The sequence below is a fragment of the Pseudophryne corroboree genome, chromosome 5, assembly GCF_028390025.1.
Source record: "Pseudophryne corroboree isolate aPseCor3 chromosome 5, aPseCor3.hap2, whole genome shotgun sequence".
Classification (NCBI taxonomy): Eukaryota; Metazoa; Chordata; class Amphibia; order Anura; family Myobatrachidae; genus Pseudophryne; species Pseudophryne corroboree.
Window position 1 is genome coordinate 795,188,264 of NC_086448.1, and position 24,556 is coordinate 795,212,819.

Genomic DNA, 24,556 nt, shown 5'->3' on the forward strand with positions numbered 1-24,556 from the left:
GTGTATTTTCGTATATCACCTTCCTGTTTGCTTTTTATAATTGATAAACGTGCTGAGAGAGATTTGCTGCTATTTCAATAGTTTGAGTAAAGGTAATATAGTTAAAGTATAGACAAACACACAGCTTGTCAGTGTGGTGCGCGGTAGATGATCAAGGATCATCTACATTGATAAAAGTATAAATTGTGTTACGGTGGATCTTTGCTTTGCGTACACGTGTCTCTAACAAAGACTTGCGTACACAATCCAAAGGCCGACGCACGCTGCGTATATTACGCAACGGAGCGTCTGTGTACGCCCACGTAACTCAAACCACAAGTTGACTTTAACAGGCGATAAATAGCGCAACGCGATAAATAGCGCAACGCGGTAAATAGCACAAATTGATTTCAGCTTTCCAAAACTTAGTTTAAATACCTTACTTTACTGTAACACCTCTGGGGAGAGCTATCAGACTACGGGAAATGATTTTTCTGATCAGAAAACTATAAGAATGATAGTGGGTTGAAAACGGTATGAGTGTATTGAATCCCGCTTTGTGGACTTTGTGATCTGTGTGATAAAACGGTATTGAACCCCGCTTTGTGGACTTTGTGAAGCTGTGTGATCTATGAGCACGGTCTGAAGTGAAAACGTGCAACAGAGTGTGATAAAGTTTTCGTTGTATTACGCTCTGGCTGTTTTGGAGCACAGTAGGGAGACTCCAATGATCCTACCATTTATGGGCAACAAGTGTCTATAAGTGGTACGATTGGACCGCACGGTTGTATGTGTGACCAATAACGCAACGTGATATGAGGTCGTATATCCATGCGTAAATTTTGCCCTCATACGTGTTGTAGGGAGCACATGCAAGCGTGATTTGTGTAAAAGAAAAAGGAAGGGAATTTTCTCAGGAAAATCTCTAGAGATAGGGCCTGCAACGGCTACACGTGTCTGCTAGAAGGCGGAACGGAGATACCCGGAGCAGAAGAAGTTCAGTGGAAGAGCTTTAAGGATTTCCAACGAAGTTCTGTGTTTGGTGCATTTTAGGAAGTTTTTCTGTGTTAAAAAGGTCCACAATGGCAGCCAAGTGCACAATACAGAGACGGTCGGAGGTCAGGATTCAGACTCCAGAGGCTTGCAGACCCCGAGGGTCTGCTCGGTTAGTAATGTGGGGGAAATATGGTCCCCACACTGAGACCTTTTGTGATGAATGGACACGAATGACTGCGGGGGATAAGGTACCATTTCCCGGGATAGGTAGTTTTAACTCAGAGGTGTTGCATAATTTAAGGCGAAGGATATGTCTCATTAAATCAGCAAAGAGACGAATCAAGCATTATGATTGTTTACAGATATGGCAACAGGAGAGTGAAATGCAGAGAAATGTAACTTACTCACCTAACTTTCATCTTGAGAGGAGAGACATGACAATGGAGGGGATGGTGGTTGCGGAGAAAAGCACAAGGGTGAACAATAAAAACGCTCTTAGCAACTGTAGTATAGATGATAAGAATAAGTGTAATAAATGTAACAAAGATAATTGTAATACTGTTGAATGTACAACTATTAACCCATGCAAGTCGCACCCCATGTTAAACTTTCCTCAGGAACACCAACCAGAAAGTGAACCCAGAACGATGTCGGCACCTCTTCCAGAAGCCATCACACAAGACGTCCAGGTGGACGCGACCCAATCGGTAAAAACTGTAATCAAACCCCCTAATGGAGGGTCAGGTGAGGTCGTGTCCACAGGTATGTATGGTATTATACATCACGCACAAACAAATGTACCCTATATCGGAAAATCAATTCAGAATGACGTTACTGGACTTAATCCTGTTAGGGTAATTGCAGTACCAAATGGGAAAACTGACACTTCAGGATTCACTCCCGTCAGGAACATCGCCATGTACTGCCCCTTTTCCCGAACAGAATTAAGAGCAATTCTGTCTGAATTTCCTGATCCCAGGAAAGACTTAGTTGCTTGTCAAAGATACATTAGAGTGCTAGGACACACTGCAGAGCCAAATAACAAAGATTGGAGGACAGTTTTGAGGGCATGTTTACCCCCCGATGTTGATTCATTGAAATTTATCGCTGATTGTAAGCTAGATGAGGAAGTGCCACTAACAAACGAGTATAACCAAGATAATGTAAAAAGAATCAATCTACAGTTGAAAGAATATTTTCCTACAGTAGTAAAGTGGAATAAAATCTTTACAATAAAACAAAAAGAAGTTGAATCCGCAGAAGAGTATTTTCACCGGGCTCTGCAGGATATGGCTAGGTACACTGGTATAGATGACATTGAAACTAACGTACACCACAGAGAGGTAGCTGTGTCCGTATTAATGAACAACTTAAAAGACACACTAAAAATTAGGGTACAAACCTCAATACCTCATTGGAGAGGTATCTCGGTTGCGGCATTAAGAGAGTCCGCTATCGAGCATGACCGAAATATCCAAAGAACCAGGGAAGCGCAGGGAGAGCGGTTGATGACACTGAACATCCAAGCACTAGAGGATGCTTCAAGTCGACCAGAACCCCAGGCCCCTAGCACATGGAGAAAGCCAAGGATTTGTTACCATTGTAGAAAAGAAGGGCATTATGCCAGCAACTGTAATAACCCACATAAAGTTAGACCCCCTAGACCAAGAAATGAGCAAAATTACAACACACACCATTATAATCAGAGATCATATAGGAAGAATTTGGGGCCACACCCATGATAGGTAGTCAAGAAAGGTGATCATACGACGGATGGTAAGCCTGAGGTAACGGTTAATAAAGTGGGAGGTCATTCACTGAAAGACACAGGAATGACCAGGTGAAACGTTGTAAATGTATCTGTGAAATGTTTTTTTTCTCTCTCTCTCTATCCCCATCTCTGACGAGTATTGGTAAGAATTCACACATTGCATATCCACTTGGTCCTTGCAGAAGTCTACCAAACCCCAGCATGACCTCCGCCACAATGTATTTCTGGCCAGATACAGACAGTGGAGTAATGCAGGTGCTGGTGGGGAGGGACTGCTCAAGGAGACCATTAGACACGTAGATATGACAGCCTAATAAGTCTGACAATGTTTTTCTAATGCTAACAATGTTTTCTTAATGTTGACAATGTTTAAAAATGCTTTGTTTCTCTTCTCTTATTGATGGTTATTGTCGAGTTATGTAATGTATATATGCACATGAATTGTTCTCTACCTCTTTTGTTTTTTATTTTCTCTCTCTTCTCACTCATGTTTTCATGGTTTAAAGATGGTATGTCACCCCTCAGTTGGACCAATGGTAATGCCAGATTTTTGCTCCTTACAGAAAGATCGCTGATGGGGAAGGAATATTGCATCACCAGAATGTTCGTTTGGAAGACTGAGAGACAGCACCTTTGAGAGGACAGCAGAACAAGAAGAACAACAAGACGAGAGAACTTATTATCGTAACAAGTTCTCTCCCCCTCAAACTGTTTTCTTATACCCCCTTTACAAAATTCTTCTTTTCTCCTCCTGTAAGATGGACTTGCCCCAAGAGACTGTGATATGGATTTTCCCGTTAACCATGATGTTGACCAGAGCAGTCTGTTTCGGTGAGAGTACCAGTGAGGTCGAGAAAGGATCCAGAAAGGTCCTGATGACTGAGACGGAGGTGTAAATTTCCAATAGCAACCCAATCACCAAGCAAAGGCGAGTACCGGAAACGATCTAGCAGCCATGTTATTTGTAAACATTTTTCTTTTAAGGATTATTAGCTGAAGAAAACTGTATCTGTAGGCTCTGTAACAACGTAGTTGAAGATGGGTGCATTAAGAAATGCCAATCCAGTTTTAATATCCATACGGACCGGCATCCATTGAGTGACTATCACTCCTTAGTGGGTAATGTGTTAAATAAAACAGATTGTTGGGTATGCTCTCAAGTACCTCAAGGTCATAGCAAAATCAGGGCTAGTACCATTTCCTTTAACGATAGGGGAGGTACTTGAGCTAAAGGGTGGGAGACCGGTGGACCGGAGGTTTAATATCTCCAGCCCTCCTAGTTTGAAGCTCCACCAATACCACGTGGATAGGTCCCTATTATGTTTTAACATCTCCAATCCCAGAAAGCCGGGAAATTGGGAAGTATCATGGAGTAACCACACCATGACCTTTTCACATTGAGCAGATAGAATGCCTACAGATACAGAGCTTGTACGCCACATAGCCAGTAGAGGAAAATCTTTCCGGTATAGGTACACCTTAGGAAATAGGATTACGAGAGTTGGAGAAGTATCACCAGGATACTGTGCACATATCGTACAACCTGATACGTGTACTAAGCAGATGGAAGAATTAGGGTCAGGAGATTTCACATGGAAGGTGTGTAATATGGTTATGTCCTACTCCGTCCCATATGTTCTCCCCGATGATGCATATTTCATATGCGGGAGAAAGGCGTACAAGTGGCTTGCCCCAAACTCTGAAGGATTGTGTTATATTGGAAAAGTATTGCCTGAAGTAATGACTGTAACACATGACAAAATGAAAGACATACACCGTGGTGCCCAAGCTCCTTATACTCACACTCATTACGAGCACCTTGTTAAAAGACAACTGTCAGAAAGGTTAGAGCATCCGGCCTCTGATCTGATCCATGAATCCACCGGGATTCAGGTTCTGGTGGCGTTAGATTTCACTCGCACCGCTCGAGGAGTGATGAATTATAGATACATTTCCGCACTCGCCAATTTGTTAGATAATATCACTGAAATGTATGATGACACGTTTAGATACACTGGAAGAGAACTTCAAGCTTATAAAACAGAACTGGTACAGCATAGAATGGTTCTTAATTACCTCACAGCAGTGACAGGCGGATATTGTGTCACACTGGCAACACAATACGGTGTGAAATGTTGCACATATATTACGAATAGCACCGAGGATCCAGTAGAGGTCATAGACCAAAAGATGGACGATATTCTCCAATTAAAGTGTGAATTTCGCCGAAAACACAATCTCACTCTTGCTGCTGTAGGTAATGAGCTGACTGGTTGGGTGTCATGGTTGAACCCGCGAAATTGGTTCTCCGGTTTGGGAGACTGGGCTCAAGGAGTCATAATGGATGTTGGGAAGTTTCTACTATGTATCTTAGGTGTTGTTATATCGATTGGATTGATATTTAGATGCGGGCAGGCTTTAATGAGGTGCAAACAAAGTACCAGAGTGATGAGTTTGAGGAGTGAGGAAACTGTAATTAATCTGGATTTGATTTACGACCCAACGATAGAAACAATGATGTGATGAAAATGCGATTATACGGTCCGTTTCTTTCACCTGTTTTTCTGGTTTTTCTCCAAGATAACAAGACCCCCTTGGACGAGGAAGTTGATGAGACGCTATACAGACAACGGATGGACCAAAGAAGGAGTTTTGACCACTTGAGATATGGACATTTGATGAACTTTGCCATGGATCCCCAGTTTCCCTAGAATTCTTAAAATTACGCTAGCCCAACATTTTTTTGTAAATCTAATGGCATTGACAAAGCTTATTGCTCACGCCTAATGAGCAAAACAGCGCAAAGAAGACGACTTTCAACTGATACCGAACAAAACTTCAACCGACAGATGTACATTAACCTGACATAGAATACCACCGCATTTACCGTAATTATGTCTTTTCTTCATTTCTACAACCCTCAGGTAATGACACACATAGTATAGGGAATACAGGCACAGATATCAGCAATCACATATTCCCCCATTCATGTATCATCAACTAAAATGTGCTTCCCCATTTTGTTACAACTGAAAGCCGAAATGAGCTCGGTAGAGTTTGACAGCCCATCCACAGACCCTTAATACGGGATAAGAAGGAATTCAAATGTATACTTCGCAATACCTCGAAGCTTGATTTACAACACATACGGCACGATGATACATGACCCCCCAAACATGGACTCATACACACATGCTTCTGCTATCTCACTAGGTCATACCCTCTTCCCACCTACTCCTCTCTCCTCCCTTACCCAACCATGAAAATGAATTAACCCCTGACATATATTTTTCTCCTTTTGAAATGTTTTCAGGAAGTGGCAGTTATTATTGACTGCCAAAGGGTGGACTGTCAAAGTCAGAAAAATATCTCTATGCACACTGCCATATTTGCACCTCACACTGGTCCGCGCTGCGCATGCGTGCGCTCTCCCGTGAAGGCGCATACCCGCAGTTGCGTGCACCCGCTGGTGCACGGTATGCGTATTTACGGTAAAGTTTGTGTAGTCGTAGCGTGCGACTCAATCGTTACATATTTTCAGTAATAATGTATTTTGTAGATCATGGTCCCTTTGATAGATTCTGAAAGTTTGGTTAATATAGAATGTTTATGAACAGAGGAATCCCTCTTTGTTTGATACGAAGGGTCAGACAGGAGTAATACAGTGATGTTTAGTATCCATCGGAAGAATATTTAATTAGAAATATTCCGGTGTTGGTTTGAAGCAGATCAATCGCTCGTGCGAATAGTTATGGACATAAGAAGTTTATGAACATTTACTTTATTTGCACTTTATTACCCATGCGGCGGGAAACCCAGTTTCCCTCCCACCTGAGCAGTTGGAAATAGTCACAGCCCACCTGTATGAATCAACCTATGACCTTTTGTTATAATGCGAAGCCGAATTCCTGTGTCCAATGAACAATGAGATTGTAGGGACCATTGAATTGTATTGTGTGTGGGGCATAAATAGCGGGCCGACCATATCCAACTTCACTCTCTTCAACGGTTCTCATTGCTGATAATCGGGAGCTGGATATCGAGGCGCATGCGATCGTTCCCCTTGTGCGTAAGTTCTCTCCGTAATCATACTGTCTTACTGTGAGCCATTTCTCTCTCTCCCTCTCTTCTCTTTCTCTCGTATTTTTCCTTGATTAGACTTGAATTGTATTGTATTGTATTTCCCGTGTAGTTATCTGGTTAGTTGGTTTATGTTATATTGTAGTGTATGCTTTGTACTGTGATTCCTTTTGCAAGTATAATAGTCATAATACACATAATAGGTTTCGGACCCTAAGCCCAGGTATCTGTGTATTCTTTATAGTGTTAAGTACTCCCTGAGCATCGGTGACACTCAAGCAGCTTTGTAGTTAATCAGGTTACACAAGGTTGCACTTACACTTTGTCTCTACATTAAGGTTTGCTGTGTATTTCATTGCTAAAGGTATAGATATAAAGGTTTAACGTTGTGAGCGTCTGCATCGCTGGTGATCTCCTCGTGGTCCCGAGCGCCGCTACGCTATAGCGAATCATTACGATAGTCAACAGCCAATAACGTGTCTGCCTGTGATCTCTTGGCCGTGAGTGAACGTGACGCTTGAGCGTCTAGATCACGGCTAAGCGATCGATACGCAACTAGCGTACCCTTACGGTACTACATACGTAAATAGCGTACATTGTTCTTAGACCTCATAAAGGGTTTTATATACGATAAATATTCAGCTTTATCAGTAATGTGATTGACAGGAAATGGGTGTTACTGGGCGGAAACACAGCGTTTCAGGGGCGTGTGGCTGAAAACGCTACCGTTTCCGGAAAAAACGCAGGAGTGGCCGGAGAAACGGTGGGAGTGCCTGGGCGAACGCTGGGTGTGTTTGTGACGTCAACCAGGAACGACAAGCACTGAACTGATCGCACAGGCAGAGTAAGTCTGAAGCTACTCTGAAACTGCTAAGTAGTTAGTAATCGCAATATTGCGAATACATCGGTCGCAATTTTAAGAAGCTAAGATTCACTCCCAGTAGGCGGCGGCTTAGCGTGTGTAACTCTGCTAAATTCGCCTTGCGACCGATCAACTCGGAATGAGGGCCCGTATACTAGAATGTGCACACTATCTGCAGGATCCCTGAGAATAGCTAGTGCAAACAGGACACCCAAGGGGAAGATTCTCAAGTTCTCAACACATCCTGGCCCTAGTGGGGAAAGGATACAGCCTGAGAATCCTTTGTGGGAAGCTGCCGTCTCTTGTCTGGAGATTCCCGCTCTTTTTCCTCATGAGAGGAGGGAAATTTACCTCAGCATTCTTCCCCTTAACATGTGTACCCTTGTGTCAGGGACAGATGAGTCATCAGTGATATGCAAATCATCTTTTATTCCAATAATCATATATTGAATATCTTTTAGCCCTCTTGGCTGTAACTTTGCATTATCGTAGTCGACAGTGGAGTTAAACTCCGTGTCGATACTTTGTTATTTTGGATAGTGAACATAGAGAGACTCTGAAGGACTCTGTGACATAGGGACAGACCAGGGTAGATTTCCTTTCTGTTCCCTAACCTTTTGTGCAATAATTTTACCTCAGCACTTACACATATCCAAACAGGTGTCGGCGTTGTCGACGGAGACACCCTCCCACACACATATCCGCTCTATCACCTCCTTAGAGGAGCCTTTTACCTCAGACATGTCGACACGCGCGTACCGACACACCACACACACAGGGGATGCTCTATTTGAAGACAGTTCCCCCACCAGGCCCTTTGGAGAGACAGAGAGAGAGTATGCCAGCACACACCACAGCGCTATATAATACAGGGATGTACACTATACTGAGTGATTTTTCCCCTATAGCAGCTTATATACACAGTTTTTCGCCTAAATTTATGTGCCCCCCCTCTCTTTTTTACCCTTTGTGTACCAGGATACTGCAGTGGAGAGCCTGGGGAGCTTCCTTCCAGCTGAGCTGTGAAGAGAAAATGGCGCCGGTGTGCTGAGGAAGAAGGCCCGGCCCCCTCAGCGGCGGGCTTCTGTCCTTTTATGTACTTTAATGGCGGGGGTTAATGCACATATACAGTTTATCAGACTGTATTATGTGCTTTTCGCCAAGTAAGGTAATCTAATTGCTGCCCAGGGCGCCCCCCCCCCCCCCCAGCGCCCTGCACCCATCAGTGACCGGAGTGTGTGGTGTGCTAAGGGAGCAATGGCGCACAGCTGCAGTGCTGTGCGCTACCTTAATGAAGACCGGAGTCTTCAGCCGCCGATTTTCAACTTCTCTTCGTTCTTCTGGCTCTGCAAGGGGGACGGCAGCGCGGCTTCGGGACCGGACGACCGAGGACTGGGCCTGTGTTCGATCCCTCTGGAGCTAATGGTGTCCAGTAGCCTTAGAAGCCCAAGCTAGCTGCAAGCAGGTAGGTTCGCTTCTCTCCCCTCAGTCCCACGTAGCAGTGAGTCTGTTGCCAGCAGATCTCACAGAAAATAAAAAACCTAACAAATACTTTCTTTTCTAGGAAGCTCAGGAGGCTCTGGCCGGGCACAGATACTAACTGAGGTCTGGAGGAGGGGCATAGAGGGAGGAGCCAGTGCACACCAGATATAGTACCTAATCTTTCTTTTAAGAGTGCCCAGTCTCCTGCGGAGCCCGTCTATACCCCATGGTCCTTACGGAGTACCCAGCATCCACTAGGACGTCAGAGAAAAAGGGTTATGTTATGTGGCATCCGTTGAGTGATGCTCGATTGTTGTTCATACTGTTAACTGGGTATGTTATCACAAGTTATACGGTGTGATTGGTGTGGCTGGTATGAGTCTTACCCTGGATTCCAAAATCCTTTCCTTGTAATGTCAGCTCTTCCGGGCACAGTTTCCTTAACTGAGGTCTGGAGGAGGGGCATAGAGGGAGGAGCCAGTGCACACCTGTAGTACTAAATCTTTCTTAGAGTGCCCAGTCTCCTGCGGAGACCGTCTATTCCCCATGGTCCTTACGGAGTCACCAGCATCCACTACGGACTACGAGAAATAGATTTACCGGTGAGTAAAATCTTATTTTACGCAGTACGGCAGGCATTGTCCCCTTTTTACACAGTACAGCAGGCATTGTCCCCTTTTTACACAGTACGGAAGGCATTGTCCCCTTTTTACACAGTACGGCAGGCATTGCAGCAGGTATTGTCCCCTTTTCTCTAACGTCCTAGTGGATGCTGGGGACTCTAAGAAAGAATTAGGACTACTGGTGTGCACTGGCTCCTCCCTCTATGCCCCTCCTCTAGACCTCAGTTAGAATCTGTGCCCGGAAGGAGCTGGGTGCATTTTAGTGAGCTCTCCTGAGCTTGCTAATAAGAAAGTATTTTGTTAGGTTTTTTATTTTCAGAGAGATCTGCTGGCAACAGACTCTCTGCTACGTGGGACTGAGGGGAGAGAAGCAAACCTACTAACTGCGGCTAGTTTGCGCTTCGTAGGCTACTGGACACCATTAGCTCCAGAGGGTTCGAACACAGGATCTTTACCTTGGTCGTCCGTTCCCGGAGCCGCTCCGCCGTCCCCCTCGCAGAGCCAGAAGACAGAAGCCGGCGGGTGAAGCAAGAAGACGTAAAAATCGGCGGCAGAAGACTCCTGTCTTCATATGAGGTAGCGCACAGCACTGCAGCTGTGCGCCATTGCGCACACACTAACCCACACACTCCGGTCACTGTAGGGTGCAGGGCGCAGGGGGGGGGGGGGGGGGGGGGGCGCCCTGTGCAGCAATTGGGTACCTCCTGGCAAAATAGGGCATATATACAGCTGGGCACTGTAATATGCATGAGCCCCCGCCATTATTTTTACGCAAAATCGCGGGACAGAAGCCCGCCGCTGAGGGGGCGGGGCTTCTTCCTCAGCACTCACCAGCGCCATTTTCTCTCCACAGCTCAGCTGGGAGGAAGCTCCCCAGGCTCTCCCCTGCAGAAGCACGATAGAAGGGGGTGAAAAGAGAGGGGGGGGGGCACATAAATTTGGCGTAAAAACAATATATACAGCAGCTACTGGGTTAACACTACGTTACTGTGTGATTCCTGGGTCATATAGCGCTGGGGTGTGTGCTGGCATACTCTCTCTATGGGGTATATGCAATAGCGGGCGAATCGCGTCATTTAATCCGCCCCTGTAAAATTCGCCCGCACTCGCCAGCCGCAGCCCTGTCGCCGGGACCCTGAATTCACCATATGCAATATAAAACGAATTCGACCCACCCTCAGGCGGATAACGGCCAATCGGCGAGTAGTGGGCGTCCAGAATTTGCCTTCCCGCCGAAAGCAGCCCTTTATTAGGGCTTGTTTGCTGCGTGCTCTGCAGCCATTTTGTGAACCTGCAGAGAGGTGTGAGGAGGTGCAGAGCTAGCAATTTGGTTGTTTGCTGTGGATATCGTTTGGACACCCCAGCAGGCTTTATTCCAGGACAGTCAGGAGGATTCCTGTTACCCCGGAGGAGAGCCATTTTAGGAGCTTTTACAACATTTGTAGGTAAGACTAAGTACCACATGTGTGTCTGGTGTTGCATGTATGTGTTTGTGTAGTGGGGGTTGCCATGAGGTGTACATGGGGTGTTTGTGTATGTGTGCATGTGTGCAGGTATGTGTATAGCCCCTTGCTTGTGTTGCTGCATTTTTTGGGGGAGACTTGTGTTTTGGGGTAGTTTTTCACGTTTTTTTTTTATTCTTTAAATTACTTTTTGGGTCTTCTATTAGCATTGGTGTACCTCCTGAGTGTGCTGGGATGTTTTTTGGCCATTTTGGGGTGATTTGGAGCAAGCTTGGTCGACAGCCTGGTCGACATGTGCTGTGGACTGTTTGGCAAACATGTGTTTTCCCTCCTCATTTAGCATTGGTGTACCTCCTGGGTGTGCTGGGATGCTTTCTGGCCATTTTGGGGTGATTTAGAGCAAGTTTGGTCGACAGCCTGGTCGACATGTGCTGTGGACTGTTTGGCAAACATGTGTTTTCCCTCCTAATTTAGCATTGGTGTACCTCCTGAGTGTGCTGGGATGCTTTCTGGCCATTTTGGGGTGATTTGGAGCAAGTTTGGTCGACAGCCTGGTCGACATGTGCTGTGGACTGTTTGGCAAACATGTGTTTTCCCTCCTCATTTAGCATTGGTGTACCTCCTGAGTGTGCTGGGATGCTTTCTGGCCATTTTGGGGTGATTTGGAGCAGGTTTGGTCGACAGTCTGGTCGACATGTGCTGTCGGCTGTTTGGCAAACATGTGTTTTCCCTCCTCATTTAGCATTGGTGTACCTCCTGAGTGTGCTGGGGTGCTTTCTGGCCAGTTTGGGGTGATTTGGAGCAAGTTTGGTCGACAGTCTGGTCGACATGTGCTGTGGACTGTTTGGCAAACATGTGTTTTCCCTCCTCATTTAGCATTGGTGTACCTCCTGAGTGTGCTGGGATGCTTTCTGGCCATTTTGGGGTGATTTGGAGCAAGTTTGGTCGACAGCCTGGTCGACATGTGCTGTGGACTGTTTGGCAAACATGTGTTTTCCCCCCTCATTTAGCATTGGTGTACCTCCTGAGTGTGCTGGGATGCTTTCTGGCCATTTTGGGGTGATTTGGAGCAAGTTTGGTCGACAGCCTGGTCGACATGTGCTGTGGACTGTTTGGCAAACATGTGTTTTCCCTCCTCATTTAGCATTGGTGTACCTCCTGAGTGTGCTGGGATGCTTTCTGGCCATTTTGGGGTGATTTGGAGCAAGTTTGGTCGACAGTCTGGTCGACATGTGCTGTCGGTTGTTTGGCAAACATGTGTTTTCCCTCCTCATTTAGCATTGGTGTACCTCCTGAGTGTGCTGGGATGCTTTCTGGCCATTTTGGGGTGATTTGGAGCAAGTTTGGTCGACAGTCTGGTCGACATGTGCTGTCGGTTGTTTGGCAAACATGTGTTTTCCCTCCTAATTTAGCTGTGGTGTACCTCCTGAGTGTGCTGGGATGCTTTCTGGCCAGTTTGGGGTGATTTGGAGCAAGTTTGGTCGACAGTCTGGTCGACATGTGCTGTGGACTGTTTGGCAAACATGTGTTTTCCCTCCTCATTTAGCATTGGTGTACCTCCTGAGTGTGCTGGGATGCTTTCTGGCCATTTTGGAGTGATTTGGAGCAAGTTTGGTCGACAGTCTGGTCGACATGTGCTGTCGGCTGTTTGGCAAACATGTGTTTTCCCTCCTCATTTAGCATTGGTGTACCTCCTGAGTGTGCTGGGATGCTTTCTGGCCATTTTGGAGTGATTTGGAGCAAGTTTGGTCGACAGTCTGGTCGACATGTGCTGTCGGCTGTTTGGCAAACATGTGTTTTCCCTCCTAATTTAGCTGTGGTGTACCTCCTGAGTGTGCTGGGATGCTTTCTGGCCATTTTGGAGTGATTTGGAGCAAGTTTGGTCGACAGTCTGGTCGACATGTGCTGTCGGTTGTTTGGCAAACATGTGTTTTCCCTCCTAATTTAGCTGTGGTGTACCTCCTGAGTGTGCTGGGATGCTTTCTGGCCATTTTGGGGTGATTTGGAGCAAGTTTGGTCGACAGTCTGGTCGACATGTGCTGTCGGTTGTTTGGCAAACATGTGTTTTCCCTCCTAATTTAGCTGTGGTGTACCTCCTGAGTGTGCTGGGATGCTTTCTGGCTAGTTTGGGGTGATTTGGAGCAAGTTTGGTCGACAGTCTGGTCGACATGTGCTGTGGACTGTTTGGCAAACATGTGTTTTCCCTCCTCATTTAGCATTGGTGTACCTCCTGAGTGTGCTGGGATGCTTTCTGGCCATTTTGGAGTGATTTGGAGCAAGTTTGGTCGACAGTCTGGTCGACATGTGCTGTCGGCTGTTTGGCAAACATGTGTTTTCCCTCCTCATTTAGCATTGGTGTACCTCCTGAGTGTGCTGGGATGCTTTCTGGCCATTTTGGAGTGATTTGGAGCAAGTTTGGTCGACAGTCTGGTCGACATGTGCTGTCGGCTGTTTGGCAAACATGTGTTTTCCCTCCTAATTTAGCTGTGGTGTACCTCCTGAGTGTGCTGGGATGCTTTCTGGCCATTTTGGAGTGATTTGGAGCAAGTTTGGTCGACAGTCTGGTCGACATGTGCTGTCGGCTGTTTGGCAAACATGTGTTTTCCCTCCTAATTTAGCTGTGGTCTACCTCCTGAGTGTGCTGGGATGCTTTCTGGCCATTTTGTGTGGGTCAGCCATTTTGTGTGGGTCAGCCATTTTGTGTGGGTCAGCCATTTATACATGTATGTATGTTTATTTTATTTTTATTTTATTTTATAACAGAGATGTCAAAGGACAAGCAGACCCGATCCGCCCCTTCCCCCACCCCCTCGGATCTATCCCTGCATAGCAACGAGGAGTGGGAGCCAACCCAGGAGGCGGATACGACCGACCAGGCATGTAGTGACCAGCCGCGGTCGTCAAGGGCCCATGAGAAGTCCAAGAAAAAGCCTAGTAGAAAGGTACTAACCACACCTGCAGACACAAATAGCATCAAACTTTACCCACTGTAGTTTGTGCAATGCCATGCACACCTACTGGAATATGTGCGCAATGCCAGGGATACTGACACTCACAGGTACATACCGATCTTATTAAAAAAAAAATTATTTTTTTTTAATCCCTAAAGGCAAGAAGCCAGCCAGAGGAGCAGTCGGAGGAGGAAGCCTCTGGTGAAGATGCAGGACCGAAAAAGCCGCGTGGACCCAGATACACTGAGGCGGAAAACTGTACCCTAGTGGATTGCGTCGACAGGTCCTACGACGTTTTGTATGGACCAAGGGCACAGACAACAGCAGCTAGGACAAAGCGAATCATCTGGGAATCCATTGCGAGTCAAGTCACTGCAATATCTGGAAACCACCGGAGCACCAGAAATTGCTCGAAGCGGTACAGTGATTGCCGCAGACAGACCAAGAAGAAGATGGGGATTCAGCGCCGACATGAGACAGCTACGGGAGGTGGCCCGGCTCTCAACCTGAAGTGGCTATCCTGGGAGGATGTTATTAGAAGGCGCATGAACCCTGCCATGGTCGAAGGAGTTCGCGGAGGTGTGGACTCTAGCCGTCCTGCTGGCTTTCCCGAGGAGGAAGAACCGCCCAGAAGACGGAAGAAGGCGGGAGATAAGCCGTCCAAAAGGAGGCCTGATGGTAAGAATACATTCACATGAGCTGTACTTCCCTTTAAAATTTTTGTATGTGCTAATGTGCTTTTTTTTTTTTTTTTTTTCCAGACAGGCCTGCCCAGAGGACATCGCCAGCGCACGGACCGTCACCTGTGCAGCAGGCATCAGCAGCAGCGCGCGGACCATCAACTGCGCCGCAAGCATCGCGAGCACACAGATCGTCACCTGTGCGCCACAGTTCGTCATCGCGCAGTTTGTCACCTGTGCACCAGACGACGTCAGCGCACAGACTATCACCTGTGCGCCAGACACCGTCGGCGACCACACCACAAGATGGGCGCCAAACTACAGCTCCTGCGCGCAGGCCATCACCAGATCGTCGTCTCTCCAGGAGCTCTGGGACTGTGACTGAAGAGCCTCAAGACACAACCCTTGTGGACCCATCACCCGATCTGTTTGAGTCTACAGGGTTAACAGACGAAACTTTTCTTGGGTTTGAGGACAGCCGTGCAGACGTATCCAGCCAGACCCTTGAAAAGTCTTCCGAAACGAGGACAAGTGGAGCTCCTGGAGCAGCGGCATCACAGGATGGAGAAGGTTTGTATTTATTTTGTGTGTGTGTGGGAGGGGGGGGGGGGGGGGGGGGGGGTCAGCAGTTGTGTAAAGTTTATTAACTTTCCCAAAAAAATTATTTTGCAAACAGTGGTGCCACGGACCAGCAGCGGACTAGCTTCGGGGATTGGTTCCTACTTCAGGCCGGATCTCCTACAGGAGTCGTCAGAGGATGACGAGGTGGAAGTGCAGGAGGCTCCAGTTGCTACATCCCTGTGTGAGTAAATTGAATTGTGAGCCTTTAAAAAAATGTATGATGAATGTGTATAATATTTTCTAATTTTCTTTTCAGCTGCCCAAATCCAAGTGGTGGCAGACATCCAGGAAGGGCAGAATCCCTCAACTGTTCAGAGGGTTCACACCCTGGCATCGGAGATTGGGACCCGCCAGGATACGTACACCAATGTCGTGGGAAGCAGACTGGACAACATTGAGAGGACAATGGAGAAGATGTCAAACAGTCTGCTTGAACTGCAGAAGACTCTTTCCGACAGCACGGCCACAATACTACAGGTCAGAATGCAAGATCATAGGGAGAATATGAACGTACTTCACGTTCTGGCCGAATCCATGACCCGGCTCGTGGACAACAGCTCATGTCTGGCAGAAAGCAATAAAAACATGTCGGAGAGTCATCGACACTCCTCATCCAGCCAACAGGTCATCGCAACCACACTGCAGATGATCTATGATAAGCTCCCAGGACCAGTTCATCAACACGCTGGTGATCCACCATATCCGCCGTCGCAAGCCACAAGGACGCCTCGTACCCTTCCTCAAGTCCCATCCCAGTACAGACAGTCACAGATGTACCAGGGATATACAGGGATGTACCCCACCCCCCAGATGCCTCCACCACCGGCCACACAGTCTTCAGCCGCATGGGCACAGAGGTCCAGTCAACATACTACCCAGCCTCCCAGGACATCGACGCCCTATCAGGGGGAAGAAGAGGATCCGGACAGACTTCCACCATAAACCCGGTCGTATTGTTTTATTTACTTATATGTTTTTCATGTATCCCTTTCTTCCCCTCCCATTAGTTTGTTTTTTTTCTTACTATTGTTTTCTGTGTTGGGCTTCCCCACCCGTGACCGGGTACTACCAAGGAGCTTTGTGTAGGCATACATGCGCGGGCATGTATGCGGGCGCGTGTGGTAACGGATGAAAGCTCCTTGTGGCTACATGTATGATGGGCCAAAGAGCTATTCTGATACCACTTTTTTCTTCCAAAAATCCTTTTTGTAATGGTGTATAGTTGGCTTTCATTGTGTGAATTTACTATTCACTAGTCTGTGTTTTTGACTTATTCATAGGATTGGTGGGGAAAAATGAAGTGGACGGCATAAGTTCGTGTTGTGCGTACCAAGGTGAGTAGAACCATGTTTCAATGTATCTATTCAAGAAACTTTGAACCGCATGCCTTTGTAGAACCACACAGTCCAGCAATGGGTCATGCTGGGCTGTGTTGTTCCACAAATGTTAGCGTTTCAAAGTGCAGACCACTGACGCCACTATTGCACTTTGAACCGCATGCCTTTGTAGAACCACACAGTCCAGCAATGGGTCATGCTGGGCTGTGTTGTTCCACAAATGTTAGCGTTTCAAAGTGCTGACCACTGACGCCACTATTTCACTTTGAACCGCATGCCTTTGTAGAACCACACAGTCCAGCAATGGGTCATGCTGGGCTGTGTTGTTCCACAAATGTTAGCGTTTCAAAGTGCTGACCACTGACGCCACTATTTCACTTTGAACCGCATGCCTTTGTAGAACCACACAGTCCAGCAATGGGTCATGCTGGGCTGTGTTGTTCCACAAATGTTAGCGTTTCAAAGTGCAGACCACTGACGCCACTATTGCACTTTGAACCGCATGCCTTTGTAGAACCACACAGTCCAGCAATGGGTCATGCTGGGCTGTGTTGTTCCACAAATGTTAGCGTTTCAAAGTGCTGACCACTGACGCCACTATTTCACTTTGAACCGCATGCCTTTGTAGAACCACACAGTCCAGCAATGGGTCATGCTGGGCTGTGTTGTTCCACAAATGTTAGCGTTTCAAAGTGCTGACCACTGACGCCACTATTTCACTTTGAACCGCATGCCTTTGTAGAACCACACAGTCCAGCAATGGGTCATGCTGGGCTGTGTTGTTCCACAAATGTTAGCGTTTCAAAGTGCTGACCACTGACGCCACTATTTCACTTTGAACCGCATGCCTTTGTAGAACCACACAGTCCAGCAATGGGTCATGCTTGGCTGTGTTGTTCCACAAATGTTAGCATTTCAAAGTGCAGACCACTGACGCCACTATTTCACTTTGAACCGCATGCCTTTGTAGAACCACAGTCCAGCAATGGGTCATGCTGGGCTGTGTTGTTCCACAAATTTTAGCGTTTCAAAGTGCTGACCACTGACGCCACTATTTCACTTTGAACCGCATGCCTTTGTAGAACCACACAGTCCAGCAATGGGTCATGCTGGGCTGTGTTGTTCCACAAATGTTAGCGTTTCAAAGTGCAGACCACTGACGCCACTATTGCACTTTGAACCGCATGCCTTTGTAGAACCACACAGTCCAGCAATGGGTCATGCTGGGCTGTGTTGTTCCACAAATTTTCATTGAAAAGAAATGAACATGAATTTAGTGTGGCTTTACTTTAATATACTTTTTTTCTTTTCCCCACAGATATCTATATACACAAGAAAAGAATGTAAAGAAGAACAAACTACTTTTTTGTTTTAATTAACTTTCAAACTTTATTTAAAAAATAACATTTTTCTTCAATAAACTTTAAAAAATAGAAGTTTCCTGTGGTTTTTATTAAAATTTGTAATGCAGTTGAATTGTACGTAAGTAGATTGCCCAGGGAACATCAGGGGAACTGTGTCTCTTCACATCCACGCCACTTAGGAAGGATACACCGGAAGACCTGTGGAAGAGAACAGTATGAGCTTCCAGATATGGGTGATAGTGTCACCCTGGGACTGGAAAAAAGAGGTACATACAACAGTCCACACAACACAAGCGGGTTACAGCGGCCCAAATGCAACCCTCCTGCACTTGCATCACTACACATCCAAACATTCCCTGACTAGCATTGCTGTTTCAGGGAATGTTTGGATGTGCAGTCTTGCAAATGCCGGAGGGCTGCACTTTGGACATGTCGGGGTGATTTTGGACAAGGGAGTTTTGGGCAATACATCTCACCTGAGGGGGGGTTGTCTGCTACATGGCGGAGGGTCAGGTCCACATCACCAGTAGGTCGGCCATGGAACATCAGTTGAAATGTCGTGTCTCCTCACATCCACGCCACTTGGGAAGATACATCGCAGGACCTGTGGAAGAGAACAGTTTGAGCTTCCAGATATGGGTGATAGTGTCACCCTGGGACTGGAATAAAGAGGTACATACAACAGTCCACACAACACAAGCGGGTTACAGCGGCCCAAATGCAACCCTCCTGCACTTGCATCACTACACATCCAAACATTCCCTGACTAGCATTGGTGTTTCAGGGAATGTTTGGATGTGCAGTCTTGCAAATGCCGGAGGGCTGCACTTTGGACATGTCGGGGTGATTTTGGACATGGGAGTTTTGGGCAATACATCTCACCTGAGGGGGGGTTGTCTGCTACATGGCGGAGGGTCAGGTCCACATCACCAGTAGGTCGGCCATGGAACATCAGTTGAAATGTCGTGTCTCTTCACATCCACGCCACTTGGGAAGATACATCGCAGGACCTGTGGAAGAGAACAGTTTGAGCTTCCAGATGTGGGTAATAGTGTCACCCTGGGACTGGAAAGAAGAGGTACATAAAGTCCACACAACACAAGCGGGGAACAGTGGGTCCAAATGCAACCCTCCGCCACTCGCGTCACTACACATCCAAACATTCCCTGACAAGCATTGGTGTATCAGGAGGGAATGTTTGGATGTGCAGTCTTGCAAATGCCGGAGGGCTGCACTTTGGACATGCCGGGGTGATTTTGGACAAGGGAGTCTTGGTCAATACATCTCACCTGAGGGGGTTGTCTGCTACATGGCGGAGGGTCAGGTCCACATCTCCAGTAGGTCGCCCATGGTAGAGTTGGATAAAAGGGTCAAATATTTGCGGTAACCCAACAGGATAAAACAGGGGGGAACGAACTGTACAAACGGGCCTGGGGATATACATCAACAGGATGTAAAACTCTGAAATAGATAAATGAAGAGGTTTTTTAAAAAATATTCCAATGTCAGTTTACACGATAATACAAATGTTGTCAGTATACTCACAGGCAACTGCAAAATAATTTTGGATCAATGTCCGCCGGGAATCCTCTCCTTCGCCCATACCCACCGGTAGAGCAGAAGACCGGTTCCTGCGTCGGAAAGCACTACGACGAAGAGTCACCGGCAAACGGTTTGCGACACATATGTTGTGTAAAATACAACATGCACATTTACCATGCCGCAAACCTTCGACGGTGAGTACAAAAGAGCACCGCCAGAAGTGTCTAAACATCGAAACCGGCTTTTAAGTACACCGAAGGCACGTTCAATTATTTGCCTCGATGCAATGTGTGTCTCTTGGTAACGTTTTTCTGCTCTACCAACAGGATTAGACAATGGGGTCAACAGCCACGGTTTGTTTGGATAACCCGCATCGCCTATAGAAAATATAAAAAAAATGTTAGGTACTTGTAAAAAATAATAATAAAAAAATATTAATAAAATAATAAAAAAATAAAAGAATGAAAATACATACCTAACAGCCAGCCACCAGGCATGTTTCCTGTTTCGAACTTGTCAAACAGCGATGACTGGCTTAGGATGAAGGAGTCGTGAGATGATCCAGGAAATCCAACAAAAATGTTCAAAAATCTCATGTTTACATCACAGACCGCTTGCACGTTCAGGGAATGGAACTGTTTTCGGTTCCGAAAACATTCCTCTGAATTCCGTGGCGGTCTGATCTGCACGTGGGTACAGTCAATCGCGCCCAGCACATTGGGAAATTTGTATTTGTTGAAAAAGCCTAATTTGATCTCACGACATTCGCTGTCCGTCTCTGGAAATGTAATGTACTGGATCGTCAATTTGCGGAAAGCCCTAATGACCTGGGTTATACAGCGCGACAGTGTCGACTGTGAAAAACCGCATGTTTGAGACAGTGTAGGCTGGAATGTGCCTGACGCCAAAAAATGTAACGTCCCCAGCAGTTTCTGAAAACCGCTGATTGCACGATTTGTCCGTGCCCGAGGTTCCAAGTCGGCCTCCAACAGAGCGAACAGCGAATATATGTCGCGAGTCGATAAGCGATAATTTTGTATCACCTCGAACTCGCTGAGATCCTCCAGTTCACGCCTAGTGCGATACTGGCGTGGACGTGGAAATGAAACCCGCAATACTGGCTCACCCAATGCAGACATTTGCTGACCTGGATCCTGATGTTCATCAGCACTTTCTTCCTCCATCATGCTTGCAGCCAGCATGAACATCACAATCTGGTCAGAAAAAGGCTCCATCATTGTAGTCAGTACAAAAATAGGAATGTGTTTTAAAACGCAGGAATTTTCCTAAAAAAACGATTCCACAGAGCTGACTGTAAAATGGCTCCTTCTCCCTGTAGTCTCAAACCTGGGAGTGAGGAGATAGGAGGGGCTTTGCAGAAGTGTATCCTGGGTAAAACTGTGGAATCATGGGTAAATTTCCCTCAGGAGATTGAAGAAAAAAATATTCCTTTAAAAAATCAATTAAATAATACTTGTGAAGCAAAAAAGACAAACCAAGTAGATAATCCTTTCAAATATAAATAGATATGCTACTAGCAATCCTCAAATATCAAAAAAAATCATGTACTAAAATTTTTTTTTTAGATCCCGCCAGTCAACTGAGGCGGACTGAAATAGTCGAATTTGCGGTCGAAAAGCACTGCAGGCGAATTTCCAAACTTGAATTGAATATGCTTTGGGCGAATTGCAGCATCTGTACCATTGCAGAAAAGTCGAATGCGAAAAAAGTCGAATTGCCAAAAGTCGAATTTTGAATGTCCGTTTTTTTGCGATAAAGTACTGTACTGCATAGGCGAATTGTTTTTTTGAGGCGAAAAAGTTCCAGAATTCGACTATTTCTGGAATTCGCCTGCAATTGCATATACCCCTCTGTCTCTCCAAAGGGCCTTGTGGGGGAACTGTCTTCAAATAGAGCATCCCCTGTGTGTCTGGTGTGTCGGTACGTGTGTGTCGACATGTCTGAGGTAAAAGGCTCCCCTAAGGAGGAGATGGAGCTAATATGTGTGTGAGAGGGTGTCTCCGTCGACAACGCCGACACCGGTTTGGATATGTGTAAGTGCTAAGGTGAATTTATGGCACAAAAGATTAGAGAACAGACAGGAAATCTAGCCATGTCTGTCCCTCTGTTGCAGAGATCTTCAGAGTCTCTCAATGCTCACTATCCAGTGTCGACTACGATAATGAAAAGTTACAGCCAAAATGGCAGGAAAGTATTCAATATATGATTATTGTAATAAAAGATGATTTGCATATCACTGATGACTCATCTGTTCCTGACACAAGGGTACACATGTTGAAGGGGAAGAAAGCTGAGGTAAATTTCCCTCCTCTCATGATAAAAAAGAGCGGGAATCTCCAGACAAGAGACTGCAGTTTCCCACAAAGAATTCTCAGGCAGCATCCTTTCCCCACTAGGGCCAGGATACAATGGGAATCTTCCCCTAGGCTGTCACAAAAGGTAGCCCTGTCGTAACAGCTATTCTCAGGGATCCTGCAGATAGCGTGCACATTCTGGTACACTACTCAGACCGGCGATGGCGTCGGCATGGGTTTATAGCGCTGTGGTAGCGTGGACAGTTACCATATTAACAGAGATTGAGACCCTAGTATGTAGATATATATATATATATATATATATATATGTGTATATATAGAGATATATATATATATATTAAAGATGCTGTCTTAAGAGATATATATATATATATTAGTGATGTGCACCGGAAATATTTCGCGTTTTGTGTTTTGGTTTTGGGTTCGGTTCCGCGGCCGTGTTTTGGATTCGGACGCGTTTTGGCAAAACCTCACCGAAAATTTTTTGTCGGATTCGGGTGTGTTTTGGATTCGGGTGTTTTTTTCAAAAAACCCTAAAAAACAGCTTCAATCATAGAATTTGGGGGTCATTTTGATCCCATAGTATTATTAACCTCAATAACCATAATTTCCACTCATTTCCAGTCTATTCTGAACACCTCACACTATTATTTTTAGTCCTAAAATTTGCACCGAGGTCGCTGGATGGCTAAGCTAAGCGACACAAGTGGCCGACACAAACACCTGGCCCATCTAGGAGTGGCACTGCAGTGTCAGGCAGGATGGCCCTTCAATAAAATAGTCCCCAAACAGCACATGATGCAAAGAAAAAAAAGAGGCGCACCAAGGTGGCTGTGTGACTAAGCTAAGCGACACAAGTGGCCGACACAAACACCTGGCCCATCTAGGAGTGGCACTGCAGTGTCAATCAAGACAGGATGGCACTTCCAAAAAATTGTCCCCAAACAGCACATGATGCAAAGAAAAAATGAGGCGCACCAAGGTGGCTGTGTGACTAAGCTAAGCGACACAAGTGGCCGACACAAACACCTGGCCCATCTAGGAGTGGCACTGCAGTGTCAATCAAGACAGGATGGCACGTCCAAAAAATTGTCCCCAAACAGCACATGATGCAAAGAAAAAAAGAGGCGCACCAAGGTGGCTGTGTGACTAAGCTAAGCGACACAAGTGGCCGACACAAACATCTGGCCCATCTAGGATTGGCACTGCAGTGTCAGGCAGGATGGCCCTTCCAAAAAATTGTCCCAAAACAGCACATGATGCAAAGAAAAAAAGAGGCGCACCAAGGTGGCTGTGTGACTAAGCTAAGCGACACAAGTGGCCGACACAAACACCCGGCCCATCTAGGAGTGGCACTGCAGTGTCAATCAAGACAGGATGGCACTTCCAAAAAATTGTCCCCAAACAGCAGATGATGCAAAGAAAAAATGGCGCACCAAGGTGGCTGTGTGACTAAGCTAAGCGACACAAGTGGCCGACACAAACACCTGGCCCATCTAGGAGTGGCACTGCAGTGTCAATCAAGACAGAATGGCACTTCCAAAAAATTGTCCCCAAACAGCACATGATGCAAAGAAAAAAAGAGGCACACCAAGGTGGCTGTGTGACTAAGCTAAGCGACACAAGTGGCCGACACAAACACCTGGCCCATCTAGGAGTGGCACTGCAGTGTCAGGCAGGATGGCCCTTCCAAAAAAATGTCCCCAAACAGCACATGATGCAAAGAAAAAAAGAGGCGCACCAAGGTGGCTGTGTGACTAAGCTAAGCGACACAAGTGGCCGACACAAACACCTGACCCATCTAGGAGTGGCACTGCAGTGTCAATCAAGACAGGATGGCACTTCCAAAAAATTGTCCCCAAACAGCACATGATGCAAAAAAAAAAAAAAGAGGCGCACCAAGGTGGCTGTGTGACTAAGCTAAGCGACACAAGTGGCCGACACAAACACCTGGACCATCTAGGAGTGGCACTGCAGTGTCAATCAAGACAGGATGGCACTTCCAAAAAATTGTCCCCAAACAGCACATGATGCAAAGAAAAAAAGAGGCACACCAAGGTGGCTGTGTGACTAAGCTAAGCGACACAAGTGGCCGACACAAACACCTGGCCCATCTAGGAGTGGCACTGCAGTGTCAGGCAGGATGGCCCTTCCAAAAAAATGTCCCCAAACAGCACATGATGCAAAGAAAAAAAGAGGCGCACCAAGGTGGCTGTGTGACTAAGCTAAGCGACACAAGTGGCCGACACAAACACCTGACCCATCTAGGAGTGGCACTGCAGTGTCAATCAAGACAGGATGGCACTTCCAAAAAATTGTCCCCAAACAGCACATGATGCAAAAAAAAAAAAAAAAGAGGCGCACCAAGGTGGCTGTGTGACTAAGCTAAGCGACACAAGTGGCCGACACAAACACCTGGACCATCTAGGAGTGGCACTGCAGTGTCAGGCAGGATGGCCCTTCCAAAAA

At 46.4% G+C, this 24,556-nt stretch overlaps 2 protein-coding genes across 2 annotated transcripts; one reads left to right on the plus strand and one right to left on the minus strand.

Moving 5' to 3' along the window:
• The first annotated feature begins 11,021 nt into the window (after window positions 1–11,021).
• LOC134928554 (serine/arginine repetitive matrix protein 1-like) lies at window positions 11,022–18,201 on the plus strand. Its single transcript, XM_063924429.1, has 7 exons — window positions 11,022–11,238; window positions 14,020–14,198; window positions 14,366–14,885; window positions 14,969–15,457; window positions 15,564–15,689; window positions 15,765–16,842; window positions 18,164–18,201. Exons 2-6 carry the CDS (start codon window positions 14,022–14,024, stop codon window positions 16,448–16,450), a joined length of 1,998 nt encoding a protein of 665 aa, XP_063780499.1. The 5' UTR covers window positions 11,022–11,238; window positions 14,020–14,021; the 3' UTR covers window positions 16,451–16,842; window positions 18,164–18,201.
• Window positions 18,202–19,320: 1,119 nt separating this feature from the next.
• LOC134929478 (putative nuclease HARBI1) lies at window positions 19,321–21,212 on the minus strand. Its single transcript, XM_063925091.1, has 2 exons — window positions 20,227–21,212; window positions 19,321–20,128 (listed from the first exon to the last, which is right to left on the minus strand). Exons 1-2 carry the CDS (start codon window positions 20,987–20,989, stop codon window positions 19,869–19,871), a joined length of 1,023 nt encoding a protein of 340 aa, XP_063781161.1. The 5' UTR covers window positions 20,990–21,212; the 3' UTR covers window positions 19,321–19,868.
• Window positions 21,213–24,556: the final 3,344 nt, after the last annotated feature.